The sequence below is a fragment of the Pipistrellus kuhlii genome, unplaced genomic scaffold (assembly GCF_014108245.1).
Source record: "Pipistrellus kuhlii isolate mPipKuh1 unplaced genomic scaffold, mPipKuh1.p scaffold_m20_p_3, whole genome shotgun sequence".
NCBI classification, from domain to species: domain Eukaryota; kingdom Metazoa; phylum Chordata; class Mammalia; order Chiroptera; family Vespertilionidae; genus Pipistrellus; species Pipistrellus kuhlii.
The window spans coordinates 8,919,684-8,938,929 of record NW_023425529.1 but is presented as its reverse complement, the minus strand read 5'-3'; the positions used below and the strand labels follow the sequence as shown (position 1 = coordinate 8,938,929).

General features: G+C 44.0%; 1 protein-coding gene across 1 annotated transcript in view; it reads left to right on the top strand.

The window, feature by feature from the left end:
* STAB2 (stabilin 2) overlaps positions 1-19,246 on the top strand; it is a 117,961-nt gene that overhangs the window by 15,204 nt on the left and 83,511 nt on the right. Inside the window, exons 6-18 of the mRNA XM_036457457.2 lie at positions 1,343-1,438; positions 2,772-2,897; positions 3,567-3,763; positions 5,592-5,725; positions 7,971-8,104; positions 9,701-9,783; positions 11,074-11,223; positions 12,579-12,722; positions 13,530-13,586; positions 14,002-14,127; positions 15,773-15,826; positions 16,134-16,214; positions 18,127-18,279. Coding sequence (XP_036313350.1) covers positions 1,343-1,438; positions 2,772-2,897; positions 3,567-3,763; positions 5,592-5,725; positions 7,971-8,104; positions 9,701-9,783; positions 11,074-11,223; positions 12,579-12,722; positions 13,530-13,586; positions 14,002-14,127; positions 15,773-15,826; positions 16,134-16,214; positions 18,127-18,279 — 1,535 coding nt within the window. The remainder of the gene's footprint in view (positions 1-1,342; positions 1,439-2,771; positions 2,898-3,566; positions 3,764-5,591; positions 5,726-7,970; positions 8,105-9,700; positions 9,784-11,073; positions 11,224-12,578; positions 12,723-13,529; positions 13,587-14,001; positions 14,128-15,772; positions 15,827-16,133; positions 16,215-18,126; positions 18,280-19,246) is intronic.

The following is a 19,246-nucleotide window of genomic DNA, read 5'->3' as shown; positions in this document are numbered from 1 at the left end:
AGGGGTGGAGGGAGGGGGCGGTTTGTGCACTGTCCCTCTGATCCAAATGGCCATGGCTTTGACCACTTCAAAGTCACACACCTCAAGCTCTGAGTGTCTCTAGAGATTGGAAACAAATACCAGGGGCTCTTTAAATGGCATCTGGGAATCCCTCTGCCTCATTCCTCCTTCCCAAGGACACTTGGCAGAGGCTGGCAGTCCTGCAGTGTATGTCAGGAGCTCCCCAGAGCTGTACCAGGACAGTTAACCCAGGACAGAGGCTGCACTAGAAGCCAGGACACAGGGAGAGGCTGGTGTCAGATTCCTGGGCTTACATCAGCCAGCCCTGGTTGGGGGGGAGAGAAGGGGCCTTAGCAACAAGGATGGCCCTTGCTGGGAGCATCTAAATTGGAAGCAGGCACTGAGTCCCATTCAAATGCCCCTTCCACCCCCTCACCCTCCTCCATGCCACATGACAGCACTCAGAGCACACCCTCCTCAGCCTGCACCTGCCTCACCCTCCCCATCCTGCACCTGCCTCACTCTCCTCACCCTCCACCCTGCACCCTGCACCTGCCTTACCCTTCTCACCCTCCCTACCCTGTACCTGTCTCACTCTCTTCACCCCATTCCTGGCCCTGCAGGATGCTGTCTCCATTGAAATTTTAGAGGTGCAGTTGTTGGCATGGTCATGAGCTCTAGAAAAGATATGGGGAAGTAGAGGGTCGCCTGAGAAGGCACATGGACATCCTTTAAATTGTCACCTGGGCCCGAGGCACTGGCAGAGTAGGTGCCCTGTTACACCCCCCAAGAGGGCTGGGGGTGTTACTCAGTTTCTGACTTACCTTTGTCCAGGTGTCAGCAGGGAAGGGTCTAGATATGTAAATCCAGTAATGCTAGGGCCTAGTTAAGAATGCAAATAAGCGCCTTTGACCCTATAAATAAACCTGCTCCGTGGCTCAGCTGCTTGCTGCCTCTCCATCAGAGAGATGGCGCCCACCTAGCGCCCAGCTTGATGAATCTATTTCTGCCTCTTGGTCTCTTTCTTTCTTTTATTTCTTAATCCTCAGCTCCTCCACTCAGGAACCAGTCCTTCTCCCTTTCTGAAGAAGCACCCCACCGCAGGGAAGCACAGACAGGGAAGGACGTCATTATCTACATGTTATACATAAATATGTTGAAGCTAGTAAAAAGAAAATGAAGTCCAGATTAAGCTAGGGTCTCTAGGACCTCACATGATGGTTTTTCCTGCATCATCATGCAGATTCTCAATAAACACTATCTGAAGATGTTATCCACCCAGAGTCATTAGGAGATGTCTGTATCTGGGACTAAAAAAGAAAAACCCATTTCCTGTCTGCAGTGTGCAGCTGTGTGCATGGAGTGTGCAACAGCGGACTACACGGCAATGGAACCTGCGAGTGCTACTCCGCATACACCGGCCCCCACTGTGACAAGCGTAAGTACCGCCCATTTCCTCAATGCCACACCAGGTCGAAGAGGCACAGGTGTATGTATTTCAGACAGTGCAGCCCAGAGGAATGCTGTTCTGTGCACCCTCTCCTCAGCCCTGTGCGTTCCAATGGATCATAGGAATGGCCATCAGAGGCTGGTCACCTCCCTTTATCCCTCACAGCTGACCAGGGAAGCCACCGGCCTGACCCACACACAGAAGTCCACTATACTTCTGAGAGCGTGCCTCTTAGCTTCTGGTCCCAGAACACCAAGTGGGTCCTGACTCTTGGCACCTCCTGTGGATGGCCTGCCCTAGAGGGAAGATTTCCAGCAAACCTCGCCATCAAGGCATCTTAGCACCTGCTCCCCCGCCGGGGGCCAAGGCCGGGCCTGTCCCGGTGACATCAGCAGCTCAGCCCTGAAGGGAGGAGGGCTTAAGTTGGGTACTTACCTCAACCCAAGGGTAGTGGTTGTTCTTTATATTTCTGCTATTCCTTTATTCTTTAGAATTCTAGTTGTGTGTTTTTTAACTCTCGCAAGGAATTCCCCTTATTTTAATTCTCTGTTCATAATTCTTTACACTAAAATTTCCCCTGTGTATTTTCTGTCTCCTGCCTGGACCCTATGTAATACATTTCCTACCATTAAATACACACACACACACACACACACACACACACACACACACACACCTTAGATTCCCTCAGATCAGAACTTCTCTCCTGTAATAAAATCCATTGCACATGCAGGTATGCATCTGGACTCTTAACACTGCCCCATGGGAATTGGGGCTTGGAAGACCTGGTGCAAAAATGCTGACATTCTGGCTATTGGTCTTCCTATGATTAATAAACTATTCTTTATCTCTGACCCAGGAATCTCATATCTTCTACCATCGTCCATGAAACTGAATCGGCCAACTTGTTAGCTTTGCACATTGGCTAATACGTCAGACTCTTCATAGTTTTTAACAACCCCCCATCAATATTTGTAAAATATTGTAAAATATAAATTAGACATTAAAGTATATCCTTAGAGACCTCCATAGTACATTGTTTAAAAAAAACAAGTTTCTAAAGATTTTAAAGGGATTTCATTTGGTTTTAAAAATCATATAAATAAATATATGTTATTGTTTGTTGACAATGGTTTTTTTAGGAGTGAGATGGGATAGTGAGAATAAGAAAACAGTTGATTTCTATTTCATGCATTCTGTATTGTTTGACTTGGTACAGCAAATCTGTTACCTTTTTAATAATGGGGAATATTGCTTTTGTTGAGTTTTTTATAACTGGTTTTTCTGCTGATGCAGTTACCTCAACAATCTTCCCTTGCAGCCATCCCTGAATGTGCAGCCTTGCTCTGCCCAGAAAATTCCAGATGCTCACTTTCCAGCGAAGATGAAACAAAGCTAGAATGCAAATGCCTTCCCAATTACAAAGGCGATGGCAAATACTGCGAGCGTGAGTAGAATTTAGATCTTGCAAGTTTAATGGTTGAGATGTTTAGGTTATTCAACAGGGGTGGAAATGAGGAGGGTAACTCACAATCTCCCTAATTTTAATGCAACCAACACTTCTATTTCTCTCTCTATTGCTGGATGAAATATATCAACAGTTCTCAGCAAAATGCTCATCATGAAACTGGAGCCAGACTATCTGGGTTCCTATCCCAGATCTGCCTATTACTAGCTGGCCAAATTCTTTAACCTGCCTGTGCCTCTATTTTCTATCTATCAAATGGGATAATAATGGTACTGACTTTAGAGGGTTGTAAGGATTAACTGAATTAATGTTTGGTAAGGGCTTAGAACAGAACCCAGAACTTATTATAAATTCAATAAGCCTTAGTATTTTCCTTCATATTCTTCTATATCCAAATCCACACAACACCTGGCATAATAATATATCAACACAATATTTGTAGTTATAATCTTTGATGGCCATATGTAAATCTGTTTGTAGGTGAGGGGGATCAGGTAAGGTAAGACAAGATATTTCCTATGCCTTCTCTTAAAATTGTTGGACTGCCTGTGCAGCTTTGATGAGCTGTGACTGGCAGTCCCTTCACAGTTCAATTGTCCTCCATCCCAGGTGTGGTGACTGCCTCTTATTTTGTCATTGCCTCTCCAGCCATCAATCCCTGTTTACAGAATGTCTGCCACCTTCATGCTTATTGCACATTCCTGGGACCAAATCAGCACAGTTGTACCTGCCGAGAAGGCTACCACGGGGATGGCCAGGTGTGCTTACCAGTCGACCCCTGCCAAACCAACTTCGGAAACTGTCCGACGAAGTCCACAGTGTGCAAATATGATGGGCCAGGACAGGTGAGCTGCTGATGCATGGAGCTGATGCAGGTAGAGTAGGACAGCCCCCCGAAGGTAAAATGGCTACAATTTGTCTTCCGTGCCCTTCCCATGCTCCCTTTCAATGTCCAATTGGGCTTCCTCTCCAGACAGACCTGCACATACTTAGGAATAAACTTGGCATGTCCCCTCCCTAGTCCAACCTCTACACTCACACTTTCTAAGCTCCTAGTCAAAACTTCACTGTCCTATATCCTCTTCTATCCTAGTCCTATATGGCCATTGACAAATACACTGAGTGGCCAGATTATTATGATCTCTGAACACATATATATATTAGAGGCCCGGTGCAAGGATTCGTGCATGGTTGGGGTACGACCAATCTGGCCAGGGGAGGGGACATGGGTGGTAGGCCGGCCTGCCTGCTGGTCAAACTCCTGGTTGAGGGGACAATTTGCATATGAGCCTTTTATTATATAGGATATACAATGAGTGGCCAGATTATTATGCGTTCAGAGATCATAATAATCTGGCCACTTAGTGTATATACACAACTCAAATTCAATCAACAGATTGACTGTCAGCCAAGTGTTGGGTGACTATATGATTGACTTTTACCAACAATCCTCCAGTCCCTCTCATTTCTTTTCAAAAGGAGACTCTCAGAACCAAAAATACTCTGTCCCAAAGGTACAGCACTGACAGATTGCAGAGAACAGGGAGGAGATTCTGGAGTGAAAACCTGATCCCCTAAATAAAATCATGGCTTTCACTGGGTTTTCCCAGTCAGCCTGGCCAGGAGACCCTTACTGGGGATTCCAGTTGAAAGAGCCTTTTTCTAATATCTCATCCATCATCAAATATTTAGCAGTGCCTCTGGCCCCCGGGAACTGCACACTGAATGTTCATGGAGGAAATTCATCCATCTGTACACAGGCTATTGCAACCTAAGTGGGAACCCACACAGTGGCTGGTCCCCAGCTGTCTAGTCAGCAACCCACAGGAATGCTCCTAGTATTCCCTGCACAGAATCTGCACAACCTTATCTCCTAGGAAAAAGAATATATCACATGATGTTTCTACTATCGATTTCTAAGGCGGGTTTACAAGAAATTCAAAGGGTTGAACGCCCTCCCCGAAATGAGGTCCCCTATGGGCAAAAGTCCTGTTACACCCTGAACCGGGTCCCAAGGACTTTGGGCGTGAGGTTTAAAATATGCTTTGTCTCCTAAAAATGTGTCTCAAGGCAGATTTTCCAGCTTAGAAACCCTTCGTGGTTCACACAGCAACAGTGTATTCAGTATTTTCATTATTCCAGAGCGGGTTCCTCAAACTCAGGATTAATAATGCTGTGGGTTGAATAATTCTTTGTTGGGGGGAAGGGAGCTTGTCCAGACCATTGTAGGATGTTTAGGAGCATCCTTGACCTCTAGTGACACCGCCCCCTGTCCCATTGTGAAAATCAGAAATCTCCAGATACTCCCAATGTCACTTGCGTTGAGTGTCTGAAAACCAGTGTTCTAGAGCAGAAATACTTCCCAGCTGATCCTCACTCCCTACTCAACTGCAGAAGATCTAAAATCAAGAACTATGGGGCCAGCAAGGCCCAGGGTTAGTGCACAAGGAAACTGAAGGGTTAACAACACCCAAAGTGTCTGAGTTTCCAAACAGACATGATGTAGACTCAGGGTTTCCAATTCCAGACACTTTGTCAAAGTTGTAGCTTAAGCCCATACTTTGCAACTTCCCCCAGTGGATTTTTCTGATACAAGATATGAATTTAAGAAACATGTCAGCGTTGGTGACTAACTAGAACCCTATTTCTTTGTCTCTCCTCAATCCCCTGAAGTCTCACTGTGAGTGTAAGAAACATTACCATGGCTTTGTACCCGGCGTGGGGTGCAGTGTGACCGACATCTGCAAATCTAACAACCCCTGTCACAGGAACGCCAACTGCTCCACCATTGCACCAGGCCAAGCCAAGTAAGTCTTTGCAATTTGTACATGGGGGCCAGTCAATGCTGTAAGTGTCTGGAAGGGCAGGAAATATGTCTTATTCCGCCTATACCCACCTCACCCCCATAGCACAATGCAAGGAGCATGGTAGTTACTCAATAAATCTTTGTTTAATTGATGAATCGTTCAAAGATTGTTTCCTTTCTAATGGCCATGAGAACAATCTGAAACATAGACCCGGCCTGCTAACGTGGCAGGAGGTGGTCAGCGTGTGGGAGAAGGAAGCCACAGTCACTGGGAAAACAAATGTTGCAATTCCAGAGAATGACCTCTAGTGTATATGCCTGTTTCCTCACCCGTGAAATATTGCTTGTTAGCAATGCAAAACAAGGCCAGGGAGAGTGACTAAGCATAGGGGTGTTTCCTGGACTCCGGGTTTACTGTGGAAGGGGCTTACTCTACGTAAAAATATTTGTGTGGAAATTCCAGCTTGTGGGGTGGGAAGAAGGTAGTGTTTGGGGTTTAAAGACCTGGGTTCGAGCCTCTGCTGTAAAATAGCCAGGGGATGCTCCTGCCAGCAGAGAGTCAGGAGGTCAGATAAGGCAGCCTAGAGCAGGCTGGGAGAGCATTCCTGGCAGGGCAGGTAGCTGAGAAGAACATCCCGGTTTGCTTGTTTTTAAAGCCATTTGGTGGAGCTGGAATTCGCAGTGAATGGCAGGAAGGGGGCCTGGTCAGCCCTGCTAAGCACTTATGTCTTATCCTAGAGGTGATGAGAGCCCTGAGAGTTTTAAGCACAGAGATGCCAGATTTCCCTTTTGGACAGACCACGCAGGGTGGAGGGATGAAGGACTGATGTGAGGGAAGGAAAATGAAGGAAGTCAGGAAGTCATTGCAGCAATCCAAGCAAAGGGGTGATAAGACTCTGAAATGTTTGTTCAGCAAACTTGTTGAAAATATTCCTGTTTGCCACGGGACCATATTTAAAAAACACAACTGGAGATTGATGGATGTATAACTGTTCTTTGAGATATTCTTCTAAACATCAGTTAGATCTGTGAAATGGTATGACCACAGCATCCCTGCATGTCTCTTCTCTGTCATGTTCTTCCCTAACCCATGTTTAGCTCCTTACTTAACTCCAGAAGCCTGGTGAACGTCACCTTCCTATGCACCTTGCCAACTTCAGCCAGCTGTCAGCCAACCTTTGCTGAGTGGTGTGCTAGTCTCAGGGGTTACTGATTCAGCAGAACGGATTGTTAAATTTTCAGGATTTTGCAAGATGGTTGGCATCACCTTGGTAGTTTGAGATTAGACAACGTGGGAGTATGAACCGTGGAAATTGGCAAATACTACAAATCAGGGCTCTTCTCATCCCCCACCCCCACCCAGACACCTGGTCATTCAACTTTGACCTGCACACTACGGCGAGTGCATCATTCATTGCATCTTTAACTATTTTTATGAAATTAAACCATTGTGTAAAGTGCCTGTGACTTTCATTGTGTATGCATTTATTTTAATTCAGTGACTGCTTAGTGTACAACTATTAATTAAGTACCTCCTATGGGCCACATCCTGCGCTAGATCCTGGGGTTACAACAGGGAAGGAATAAATACACACATAGCCCTTGCCCTCATTCTCTTCTCAAATTAGATGGAACCAAATAACCACACAGTTAGGATAGAATTGCATCTGGACACGGTGGCCCAGAGAGGAGCTATATGGTACAGAGTACACCCTGAGGGGAATCTGTCTACAGTGGGGGAGGGGGGGAGAGTGAAGAGGAGATGGATAATCAAGGAATATTTCTCTTAGGAATGGACAGTTGTCTGAAGATCTCAGATAGGATGGGAGGGTAGGGGAAGAGTCTTCTAAGCAGATCAGTGGCTCTGCATCTTTATCTGAGGCTTAAATTAGTAGCTTATTGTGATTCAGTGGTTCTGTGGAGGGGCCCAAGACAGTAAGCATGCCATGTGCTTCTGATGTACATGGTCTCTTAATCACACTTTGAAAAATACTGCGAGTATACAAGTATGTCTAGTGTTTAGGATACGCATAATGTATTAACTATCCACTTCTTGTGGGCCTTCTCTATGTCAGGCACTGAACTAGGAGTGTTCACTTCTATGTGTGCCTCTCCTCTCTTGGCCTATCCCTGAGCATCACTTTCCCCATCGTTGCAGACAAGGATCAGATGAGGAAGTTGGGTGATAGGATCTCACTTCTCATGAGCTCTAAGACCCTGCAACTGTGTTTTCACCCTCTCTGTAGATGCACTTGCCAGAAAGGTTACGTGGGTGATGGCTCAACGTGTTATGGAAACATCATGGAGCGACTCAGAGAATTGAACACTGAACCCAGAGGAAAATGGCAAGGAAGGCTGACTTCTTTCATCTCACTCCTGGGTATGCAGCTATGGGTGCAGATTCCACATACAAGGCAGCCACCTTTCAGGCAACGGTGACTGTAAGACACAGTCACTCACAAAAGGGTGGGCAGGCTAGGCAAGGCTTGTCTGTTGGTTCCAGCCCTTCTAGGAGGGGTCATGCAGGTGGGAAGGAAAGGACAGACAGCAGTTTCCAAGTTAGTAGCAAGAGACCCAGAAATGCAATAATTAAGAGGCAGAGAACTGAGGACCGGGCAACAGCTAATTTGACTATGGAGTCCATCCTCTTTCCCTTGACTTTATGGATCCTTCAGATATAAAACAAGGTTGGCAGGTGATACTGAGGATAGAGAGTGACTAAGCCCCTGAGGCAAAGTCTATGTTTCTCCATGGAGGTGCTGTTTGAATTGGGGGAATATTCTTGATTGTGTGTGACCATCTCACACATTGCATTGCCCCCCCCCCAACCACTAATGGTCCATAGTGACGTATTCTCCACTGATCCCCCAGAAAGGGTGACAGCCCAAAACACCATCCAGTATTTCCAAATGCCCTATAGGTCATTATCCCAACTACCTTTAGAATCAAATACGAGCACTGATTGCAGCCTTAGGCAAGACTTTTAATAAAACACAACTTTGGCCAACAGACAGAAAATATAACACAGTCTTGACCAATCAACAGAAGCCTTAAAATATCCCTATCTTGAATTTGCCAGTCACCAAAAATGTTTTTCCAGAAAGAGCACAGCCAGAGAAATGTCCTCCACGGGCCAACGCCAAAGTTCTTGGCAAAAATCTCAATGTATACCCTGTATAAATGCCTTGTTCTTTCTGAGGCATTACTGGCATGCCACAGGGATTGGAGGAAACCTGCCAGGCTTCTCCCAGCCTTCTCAAATGACTCACAATATCAATGAGAGTGGACTGGAGTGATAGCATGTCCTTTGCAGACCAGGCCCTCAAACTTTTCCCTGGACAGAGTCCAGTCAACTCTCAGCTGCCTCAGTTATGAAGTGCAGGTACACACATTACTTACTGCCTGTGTGAGAGAACAGAGCGCATCTTCCATCTCAGCTTCCCCAGGGGCATGGAAACAGAACCAGCCACAGAACTTGCAGGGTCCTCTGCAACATGAAAAGGCAGAGTCCTTTGATTTTTTAATAAAAGGTTAACCATTTGAAGATGACAAACACAGAGCAGTAAACCATGCATGAGGCTCTTTTAAGCTGACTCTGGATGGAACGAGGGCTTTGTTCACTGAAATGGTGACAGCTGGGAGAGTCAGACACAGGGTCAGAGTCCTGCTGAGTGGCGTTGTCTGAGGATTTGGTCACCTGACCCTCACAGAATCTCTCATCCCAGGGTGTCCTTGATGCCAAGACTGTGGCTGCAGGAAAAATCACACCATTATGGGGAACCTTTGGGGGCCACGGCACCATGGTGCCTTACATTCTCAGATAGCTTCCCAGTTTGCAAAGGGCCTGTGCATGCCGCTTAGCACAGAGAAGCTCTTCAGTCAAGGGTGTAAATGGATCACAAGGCCCATTGCCCAATTTTACTCTGCATGTGCCATTGACCCATTTGTGTTTTCTCTGGGTGTCTCGACTGCTAAGACAAAGTCTACGCCTGGCCACTCAGCAACCTGGGACCATTCACTGTGCTGTTGCCAACAGACAAGGGACTGAAAGGATTCAATGTAAGTATTTAAAATAAGCCTACAACCAAGAAGCTGATGCAAAAAACATTCTTAGTAGGCAATACCTTCTTTTACTTAAATAGGAAATGCCCATTAAATAAAAGCTACTGTGATAAAGATGGTGATATTTTGGTAAACTTCTTCTAGTGAAATATAACATCCTGGCAGGAAGTTTACAAATTATGAGCACATGACTCAATTAATTGTCACAAAGTGAAGGCACTTGTGTATTCAGAAAGACCATTTCCAGCTCCCTTCAAAACCCCTTCTAGTCATTATCCCTCCAAAGTAATCACTGAGGGTCCTTATCTAGAGTCATGTGATACATAAGATTTGCATGATCCAAAACTGCTCACTTCCTACAGGAAGAATTATGTTAATGCACTAGCTAGGTATTTGGATTCATAAATGATCACAGTAATAGGGGAGACTAGAAAATGGTAGTGTTCCATGTGAGCAACTATTGTCTGAGATAATGTCATCCTGTGGGAATGAAACTCATAGTGCCTGGTAGAGGTGCCCCATCATGATGCTATCAAACACTTAGATTTGGTTTCATATAGATAATGGACATATTGATTTGTATAAAATCGGTTTATTTTACTCTAAGATATTTTGTGGTGATTTTTGCTGCATTGAATAAAAACCCAAGTTCCTACTATGCCACCACCATTAATCCATCAGAGATGAGTCTACCATTAATCTTCAGTGGTTCTCTCCCTTCTCTCCTGTTGGTGGGAGAACTGGTAGATATTGCATGTCTCTAGGCTGGGCACTTTGCATGTGGTTTCTTGTTTAATATACAGGTTCAGTTTGCACAAAGTTAATTCAAAAATCTCTGTTGGTTGATTATTAATGATATACTGAAAAATGTAGATTAGATTCGGTAGATTTTAAGCATCTTAATTTTATTGTTCACTGGTCCACTCTACCTGTTCTTCTTACCTACTTCATATTTCATTTCCATCTGCTCCTGGGCTCCCAGTCATTCCTGGTGCCTGTCACCCTCCTTGCTCCTCCTGGCCCGAGTGTTGCGCTCTCCCCACTGTGTCAGTTTCCAGGCTGGAGCACCTCCCTGATGGGAGAAAATACTCTGCATCACCTCTCACTCTCCAGCTTACCACTCCCTTTAGGGCCTGGCCCAGGGCAGCTGCACTCAGAGAAAGAGCCCAACCCCGAGTGAGGGTGCACTGACTTTGATGTCTTTGATGAACAAGTCAATGTATGAATCACAAGCCTCATTTTCTCCTTCCAACAGTGGAAACTGAAGGAACGGCTCTCTTTTCTTAGGTTAAAGAGCTTTTGATGGATGATAAGGCGACTCAGTACTTTGTGAAACTCCACATAATTGCTGGGCAGATGAACACTGAGCGTATGAATAACACAGACACATTCTACACCTTGACGGGGAGGTCGGGGGAAATCTTCAATGGTGATAAGGTAAGGGTTGCTCTGATGTTCACTCCCAGAGGGAAACTGTCCACTGAGTCAGTGCCCACAGCTGGCTCCCTTCATGTTTCTCAAAGAACTTCCCTACTTAGGAAAAGGTGGCAAGCAACACCAGAAAGGGTCAGGTTGGTGTGGGGTGGACTGTTATAAATGGGAGGGGGGGGTGTATAAAGTGATTGATTTTGCTCTGGTCTGAATTAGTTTTCAAGACAACCATCATTCAACTGCAGACAGGAAGGAGGAAGTTTGCAGTCAGCCTGTTCTCTGGGAATATCAGCATGACACTAGATCAGCATTCTTCTTGCAAAAGGAAATGGACTGTGTTTGTTTTAGATTGCTGGAGTTTATCCATCATCTCCAGCATAACATTTCACCTTTCCTAATGCCATTAGACTGTTTTGTTTTTTAAATAAAACCATCCTACTCCCCTTTCATAAACAGCTCTTTTTATGACTTTGCTGAGCTGAGGTACACATGATTAATCAACAGAATGTGCAGGTGTGCGTTATGGACTATACAGTTATGTTTCACCAAAGAGTTGATAGCTGTTACTCTGTGGAAGGAACTAGGGTCAGTCTTCATTTATGCTCGGTAAGATTTACAGCAACCCTGGGAAGGACATTTTGCCAGAGCCAGGATTCAAGTGCAGGTCTGCCTGGTTCCAAAATCTGATTCCTTAACAATATGTTGCACTGTGTGTGTGAGGACAGATGGGTAGATGGAAGGAGGGAGGGACGGATGGAAGGAAGGAAGGAAGGAAGGAAGGAAGGAAGGAAGGAAGGAAGGAAGAAAGGAAGGAAGGAAGGAAGGGAGGGGAAGAAATAGATATAGATATAGATATAGATTATATATATATATATATATGGATGCCTTTCTTTCTCCCAAGGACATGCATACCTTCATTGATTTATTCATTCAACAAATAACTTATAGGAGCTACATGGGCGGAAGAAGGAATTAGTTTCTCTTATTTACTCAACAAATATTTGTATTGTGTGCCTTCTCTATACAAGACACTGAAATAGATGATGTGCTTATAGTACATGGAATAGTTTTGCCCTTTCAGAGCTTGCACTCTATTGGGGGACACTTGCAATCCTGATTGACATGTAGCATGTGACAGCCACCAGTGATTTCACAAGCTATCTCATTTGATCTTCATGAAAAGGTCGTGAAGTCAATCAAGCAGATGCCATCCTCCCTATTTTAGGTGAAGTGGCCTATCCATGATCAGGCAGCCAATAAATAGCAGGACCCAAGGACTCGGGGCTTCTGACTTCTAGTCCAGTGCTCACCCCTTTGAGGCCACCACGCTAACTTTATTTCATTTTCCCTTGGTGTTTTAGGACAATCAACTAAAGCTTAAACTCAATGGAGGAAAAAAGAAGGTAAAAATTATGGAGGGGAACATAGTTGCTTCCAATGGTCTCCTGCACATTCTTGACAGAGCCATGGACAAGATGACGCCCACATTTGAGAGCAACACAGAGGTAAGAATTGTCAGCTAAAAGTGGCAATTCAAATCCATCTTCCTTTGCTCTATGGAGAGTCACATCCAAAAGGAAAATGCATGCCAGCGCTATACCCTGAGTGGCCAGATTATTATGACCTCTGAACGCATAATATATATATTAGAGGCCTGGTGCATGAATTGGTGGTGCATGGGTGGGATCCAGCCAGCCTGGCCATGGGGAAGGGACATGGGCAGTTGGCTGGCCTACCTGCTAGTCAAACTCTTGATTGAGGGGACAATATACATATTAGCCTTTTATTATATAGGATGTACACTGAGTGGACAGATTATTATGCATTCAGAGATCATAATAATCTGGCCACTCAGTATATACTTGTCCTTCACTTGTACTAGGACTCCAAACATGGGAAAGATGGGGTACTTTGTTTTCAACAGAATTCTGGATACCTCTGCAGAGAACCTGCAGTAGGTGTAGGAAAGGTCTTGATTTTGTGACCTCTTTTATGGCCACAACTGACAGTTCAGTCCAGTGACTATTGAAAATATGTCCCTCATGCCTGATGGAGGAGGACAGTCTCCCTTCAATAATATTTATTATCTCTGACTTATTTGATGATGGCTAAATGCTATTGTAGAATGTGCAGGTCTGAACCACTATTTCAATAACAACTGGAAATATTTATATAGTGTTGACCAGGTCTTTGTTTTTATTTACCCACACTTACACATAAACTCTGTCATCAGTCTTTTAATGATTAGGTGCCTATTTCCTTAACCACCTTTATTTTTTCTACTAATTTTTAAACAAAGTGTCTCTTTCTAGCAAACCATAATGACAATGCTACAACCAAGGTACAGCAAGTTCAGATCCTTGCTAGAGGTATGTACTTTTCATGGATTTCTGGAAATGCTTTATGCCCAGTTTTTTGTAAAATTAGCCAATGTGTCAATGATAAATATTTTTTTTAGGAATTACTCAACTATTTGTCAAAGATAATTGCTAATATAAAATCCTATTTCTTTTTTTTTTTTTAATCTTTATTGTTGAGAGTATTACATATGTCCCCTTTTCCCCCCATTAACCCCTTCTAGCCCAACCTCATCCCCCATTCCAGGCCTTCACCACCCTATTGTCTACATCCATTGGTTATGCATACAAACTCTTTGGTTGATGTCTTTCCAGCCACCCACTCATTCCCACCTTGCCTCTGAGTTTGTACCATCTGTTCCATGCTTCTATCTCTCTGAATCTATTTTTATTCATCAGTTTATAAAATTTTATCTCTTAATTGCAGAAAGCCAACGTGGGACATGCCTTAGAGGAAGATGGAGTTGGTGGACCATACACCGTTTTTGTCCCAAGTAATGAAGCATGGAGTAACATGAAGGATGGCACTCTTGAGTATCTCCTATCTCCAGAGGTATTGTACCCTACTCACTCTCATGGCATTATGGCAGCACCACTGTCTCAGTCTGTGTTCATACAGGCTTTGTCTAAACTAGGGATGGCAAATAAGTAGCATACATATCACCACCTACCCTCTTACAACCAAGGCAGACATCATTAATCAATCACAGTTCTCTGGAACTACTGGTAAGCCCGGTGTTGCTATGGCTTAATTTTCAATAGAGTTCCAAGTAGTCTGATTAACTATCAGACTGGGCATAGAGAAGAAGATCTATTTTCAGTCTTAAATCTAAATGCTTGGTTTGATTTTCCTGGCTCTTCTAATATTACTCAGTAGCAAAATCAATATTTTAAGTTCTCTACAACTCTAAAACCATCTAGAAAATAAAGTCTAATTCAGGACACTTTGGACCAGGTCAAGGCTAAATTTAAAAGGCATAAATGTTATTTTTAGATGCTCCATCCTTTCCTTTTTATTGCTTTAACCTCTTTCCATTTTAACCCTCTCTCTCTTTTTTAATATTTTTTATTGATTTCAGAGAGAAGAAGGGAGAGAAAGATAGAAACATCAATGATCAGAATCATTGGTCAGCTGTCTCTTGCACACCCCCTACTGGGAATCAAGCCCACAACCCAGGCATGTGCCTTGACCAAACCATGATCTTCTGGTTTATAGGTCGACACTCAACCACTGAGCCACACTAGCCAGGACTATAACTTTCTCTTTATAAACCATAACTTTTAATTCTCTCACATTCTCCTCTAGGAAGGAGATTATTTTTTTTTTTACTCCTTCACACTAAGGTGTAAATAACTAAAAGCATTTAAAGTGTTTCCTTTCCCTGTTCAAGGTGAAGAGAACAATAGGTAGTTATGGAATTTTGTTCATTAGAATATCAACTGGTGGAAGGGCCACAGCTTTCTTCCAGGGTCCTGAAATCATGCCGCTGCCTTGGCAATGGGGCCAGACTGCCTACAACCTCATGTAGTCCAGTGCCGAGCATACATGATGGGGGATCCAGATATTTTAGGTTAATGATTCCCAAACTTTCATGTGGTTAGAAATCACCTAGGGAGCTTGTGAAGCAGGAATCATCCAGAATTTTCCCAAAGCATTCTGATTCAATGGTACTGGAATGAAGCTAGAAGTAGACATTTTGGGAAGCACCAACTTGAACTTGGACAGCCCAGGCCATGCTATTTCTGGAACCCAGAACCTGTGTGTGTGGTTTAGAGGTCCATTTGGATACAGCCCTTTCTAGAATACTCTCCTCAGTCTGTGTCCATACAGGCTTTGTCTAAACTAGGGATGGCAAATAAGGGTATCTTACTTTCAGAAAACTTTGGATTAGGAAGATATGCCTCGAGGAGATAAATCAGAAGGTGATCTCCCTTACATTGCAAACAGATGTTCAACATATTAAAGGATGTGCTACAGGTTTGCATTTAAAATGCTATATTCCCGGTGTCTTAAAAATAGGATGTTATTTTATACTTATGATTCACTCTCAAATTTTATGAAACTTAGCTATTGGGGAAAAAATCCTGTTATACCTAAGTGTCCAAAGCCATGTGAGGAGGGTCCTACAAGATGGTGGGTGGGTAGGAAATGTTGTGCAATCTTTACTGACTAAGAAAGTATATTAATTCCTTCACAGGGATCTTGGAAGCTTCTGGAACTCGTCAGATACCACATTGTCTCCTATACCCAGGTGGGCCCCACTTTTCCTGCGCTTTTCCCCTGCTTTCAAGATAACTGACCTAGTCTTAAATTTGCAATATGGATGCTAGAAAATCTGTGACAATTGTTGTTGTTTTTTTCTGTAGTTCTGAGCATTCCCTTAGCCGTAGATGAGAAGCCTGCTATCAAAGAAATCTCCAAAGCCCAAAAAAACCACATGACATCCGAGCTCCCATTATTTATTTCATGAACTTGCAGGCTGTTTTCCAGGGAGGATGTTATGAAAGCAGGATTCTGTTTGCTGCTCTCAATGTCTCCGTCTCTTGTTCTCATTGCAGCTCGAAGTGGCCACCCTCGTTTCCACCCTTCGCATTAGGAGCATGGCCAACCAGATGATACAGTTTAACACAACCAGCAATGTAGGTGAAAACTCTCCCACTGGTGACTTACCTGCATTTTCACTCTTCTACTCATTATTTTTCAGGTTATTCTACCTCTGAACTAAGTCAAAGGCTTAAAACCTTTACGATTGTTTCATTCATGTGTTGCCTTTGTCAGCAGATACCTGCTGCACAGCTACATGTGTGAGAGTCTGACCTAGTTGCCAAGGGTAAAGCAGTTTGGAAAGACAGGCTTCCATCCAAACAAGGAGAAGAAACTTTAACAACTATTAGCAACCAGTTAATTACTTTAATTACAATTGTAATCAGTGCCACCAAGTGGAAGTTAAGAGGACTGTGAGAGCATTCAACAGGAGGAGTCTGAGCAAGTCTAGGGGCCCTTAGTGAGGATGTGAGACTTTGGCCAAGATTCAAAAGATGAGTAGAGTGGACCTGGGCAGAGAAGAGAGTTCTAGGCAGAAGAGAGAGCATGTGCAAAGGCCCTAAGGTGGGAAAAACATGATTGATTTAAGAAACTCAAAGAAGACAGTATTATTCAGCTAATTCCCTGGGATAGTAATATCGGTCCAAGTCTGGTAGAGATTATGTCTCCTCTTGATTCATTGCTGATGAATGACGGTCATTAAACCTTCAACAGATATCTATTGAGTGCCTACTATGTCCCAGATACTGTTTTATGTCCTGAGGGTAAACCAATGAATAGATGAAAGTCCCTAGTTGTGTAGGACCTTCATTCTAGTAAATAGGAGGATAGATAATAACCAAATAAGTAAAATATATCATACATGAGAGAATAGGAAGTGCTAAGGCAAAAACCAGCAAAGTAAGGATGGGGAATGGAATGGAGGAATGGGCCTGACATTTTAGATAATGTGCCCAAGAAATCTTCATGGAGAAGGAAACATATGAGCAAAGACCTGATGGGAGTGAAGGGAGAAGCAGTGTGACTATTTGGGAAAGAGCATTGCAGAGAGAGGGAGCAGTAAGTGCAAGGAACAGAGCAAGGAGCATGCCCAACCTGCTTGAGGAAGGGCAGGGTCAGTGTGGCTCCATTAGAGAAAGCCTAAGGGAAGAGAGGTTGGAGAGGAGATCGGGGCAGAAGGAAAGAGAAGGAGTGGCTGGGTCAGGACATGCAGGACCTAAGCTCTCAAGGTGAGGACATAGGTTCTTACTCTGAATGACATGAGAAGCCACTGGAGGATTCTGGACAGTGGAATGACATGACCATCAGACACACATTTTGGGAGACTGGTTAGAAGGCAATTTGCAATAACTCAGAGAAGTATGATGGTGACTCAGACCAGGGAGATAGCAGGGACATGATAAGAAGTGATTAAATTCTCAGGGCATTTTAAAGGTAGACTTAGCAAAATGTGCTGATAGATTGGTTGGGAATAAAGAGAGAAAAAGCCAAGGACGACCCCCAAGATTTGACTTGAGCAACCACAAAGATAAGTTGCCAAGAGCACTGCAAGTGGAGTAGATGTAGGAAAAAGTGGAAATCAGCATTCTTCACTAATTTGTTCATTTTCTGCTCCCTTCCCTACAACATAAGCAGGAACTTGCCTAGATTTGTTCACTCGATATATCACAAGGTCAGTAAGTGTATCTGAATGAATGGATCACCACAGAGAAGTAAATTAATTTGCCCAAGCTGTCATAGCAAATATGTTGTAGAACTGGAATAGTTATATATCTTCCCCAGTCAAGGACCATTTCTGCAAGGACATCCTTGCCGAACATCAGTCAAGAATACATTTAACAGATTCATCTCTCCCTGTCAGCTAAGCCCTTCTAATAGCAGTCTTCCACTCTCTGAAAAGTCAGGTGAAGTTGAAGGTCTCTGGAGAGGGCACCACCATTCAGACCCACCAGGGGACCACTGGTGTCCCTGCAGGACAGGATGGAAGATACCACTGCTTCTTTCCAGGGGCAGATTCTGGCAAATGGTGTGGCAATGGAAGAACTTGAGGTTGCTGCCAAAAATGGCCGAATTTACACACTGACTGGAGTTCTTATTCCTCCCTCCATCATCCCAATCCTGCCCCACCGATGCGACGAAGCAAAGAGAGAGATGAAACTGGTAAGAAAACTGGGACAGTGAATAAGGACCCCTAACCTGCCCCACAAAGCAGACAATGTTCCCAGTTCTCACCGTTCTGAGGAGCCTCAACGCAGAGGGTTTCTGTCTTCATAGAGAGACAGGCGTGAACTGTTTCCTTTGGGGGAATTTCCACAGTGATAGATGATGCCTAGGTGTATTAGTTTTCTAGAGCTGCCATAACAAATGACCACAAGCTAGGCGGCTTAAAGCAACAGGGGTGTGCTCTCTCACAGCTCTGGAGGCCAGAAGTCCGACATCAAAGTATTAGCAAGGTTTGGGGTTGTGGGGTGGGGGTCTTCCTTATGTCTTCCAGTTTCTGGTGCCTCCTGGGGACCCTCAGCATTCCTTGCTTGTAACTGTGTCATTTCAATCTCTGCCTCCGTCTTCTTCCTTGTTTGTGTCCCTGTGTCCCCTTCTCTTGTGTAAGGACACAAGTCATTAGATCTAGAATCCACCCTCATCCATATGGCCTCATCCTAACTCGTTACGTTTGTGAAGACTCAGTTGCCAAATAAGATCACATTCAGAGACTTGGGGAAACATCCATTTTGGGGGGGAACACTATTCAACCCACCACACTTCAAGGCACTTTAAGAGGGATTTAAAATGGAATTTCTTCTCAAGTAGATGTCTGGCCTAGCCAATCAACCATTTTTCTGTGCTTCTTTTCAAATACCAAACTTCCTATTTGCCTTTGAGTTTATGTACCTTCTCATGGCCTTTCCTGTTTCCATAGCAACTTTCTTTGGCTCGGCTGGTTTTAATCAGAGCACCCCAAATGTTAACATTGCTGTTACATGTGATTGTTCGGTTCCCCTGGAAACCACAACCCCAAAGTCACAGCAATAATAGGTCTGAGTATTTCTTTTCAGGACATTTCAATAATGCTTCAATGATTGTCCTCACAATGTCCTTGGAACATGGACATTGAACAAGAAATAATGGA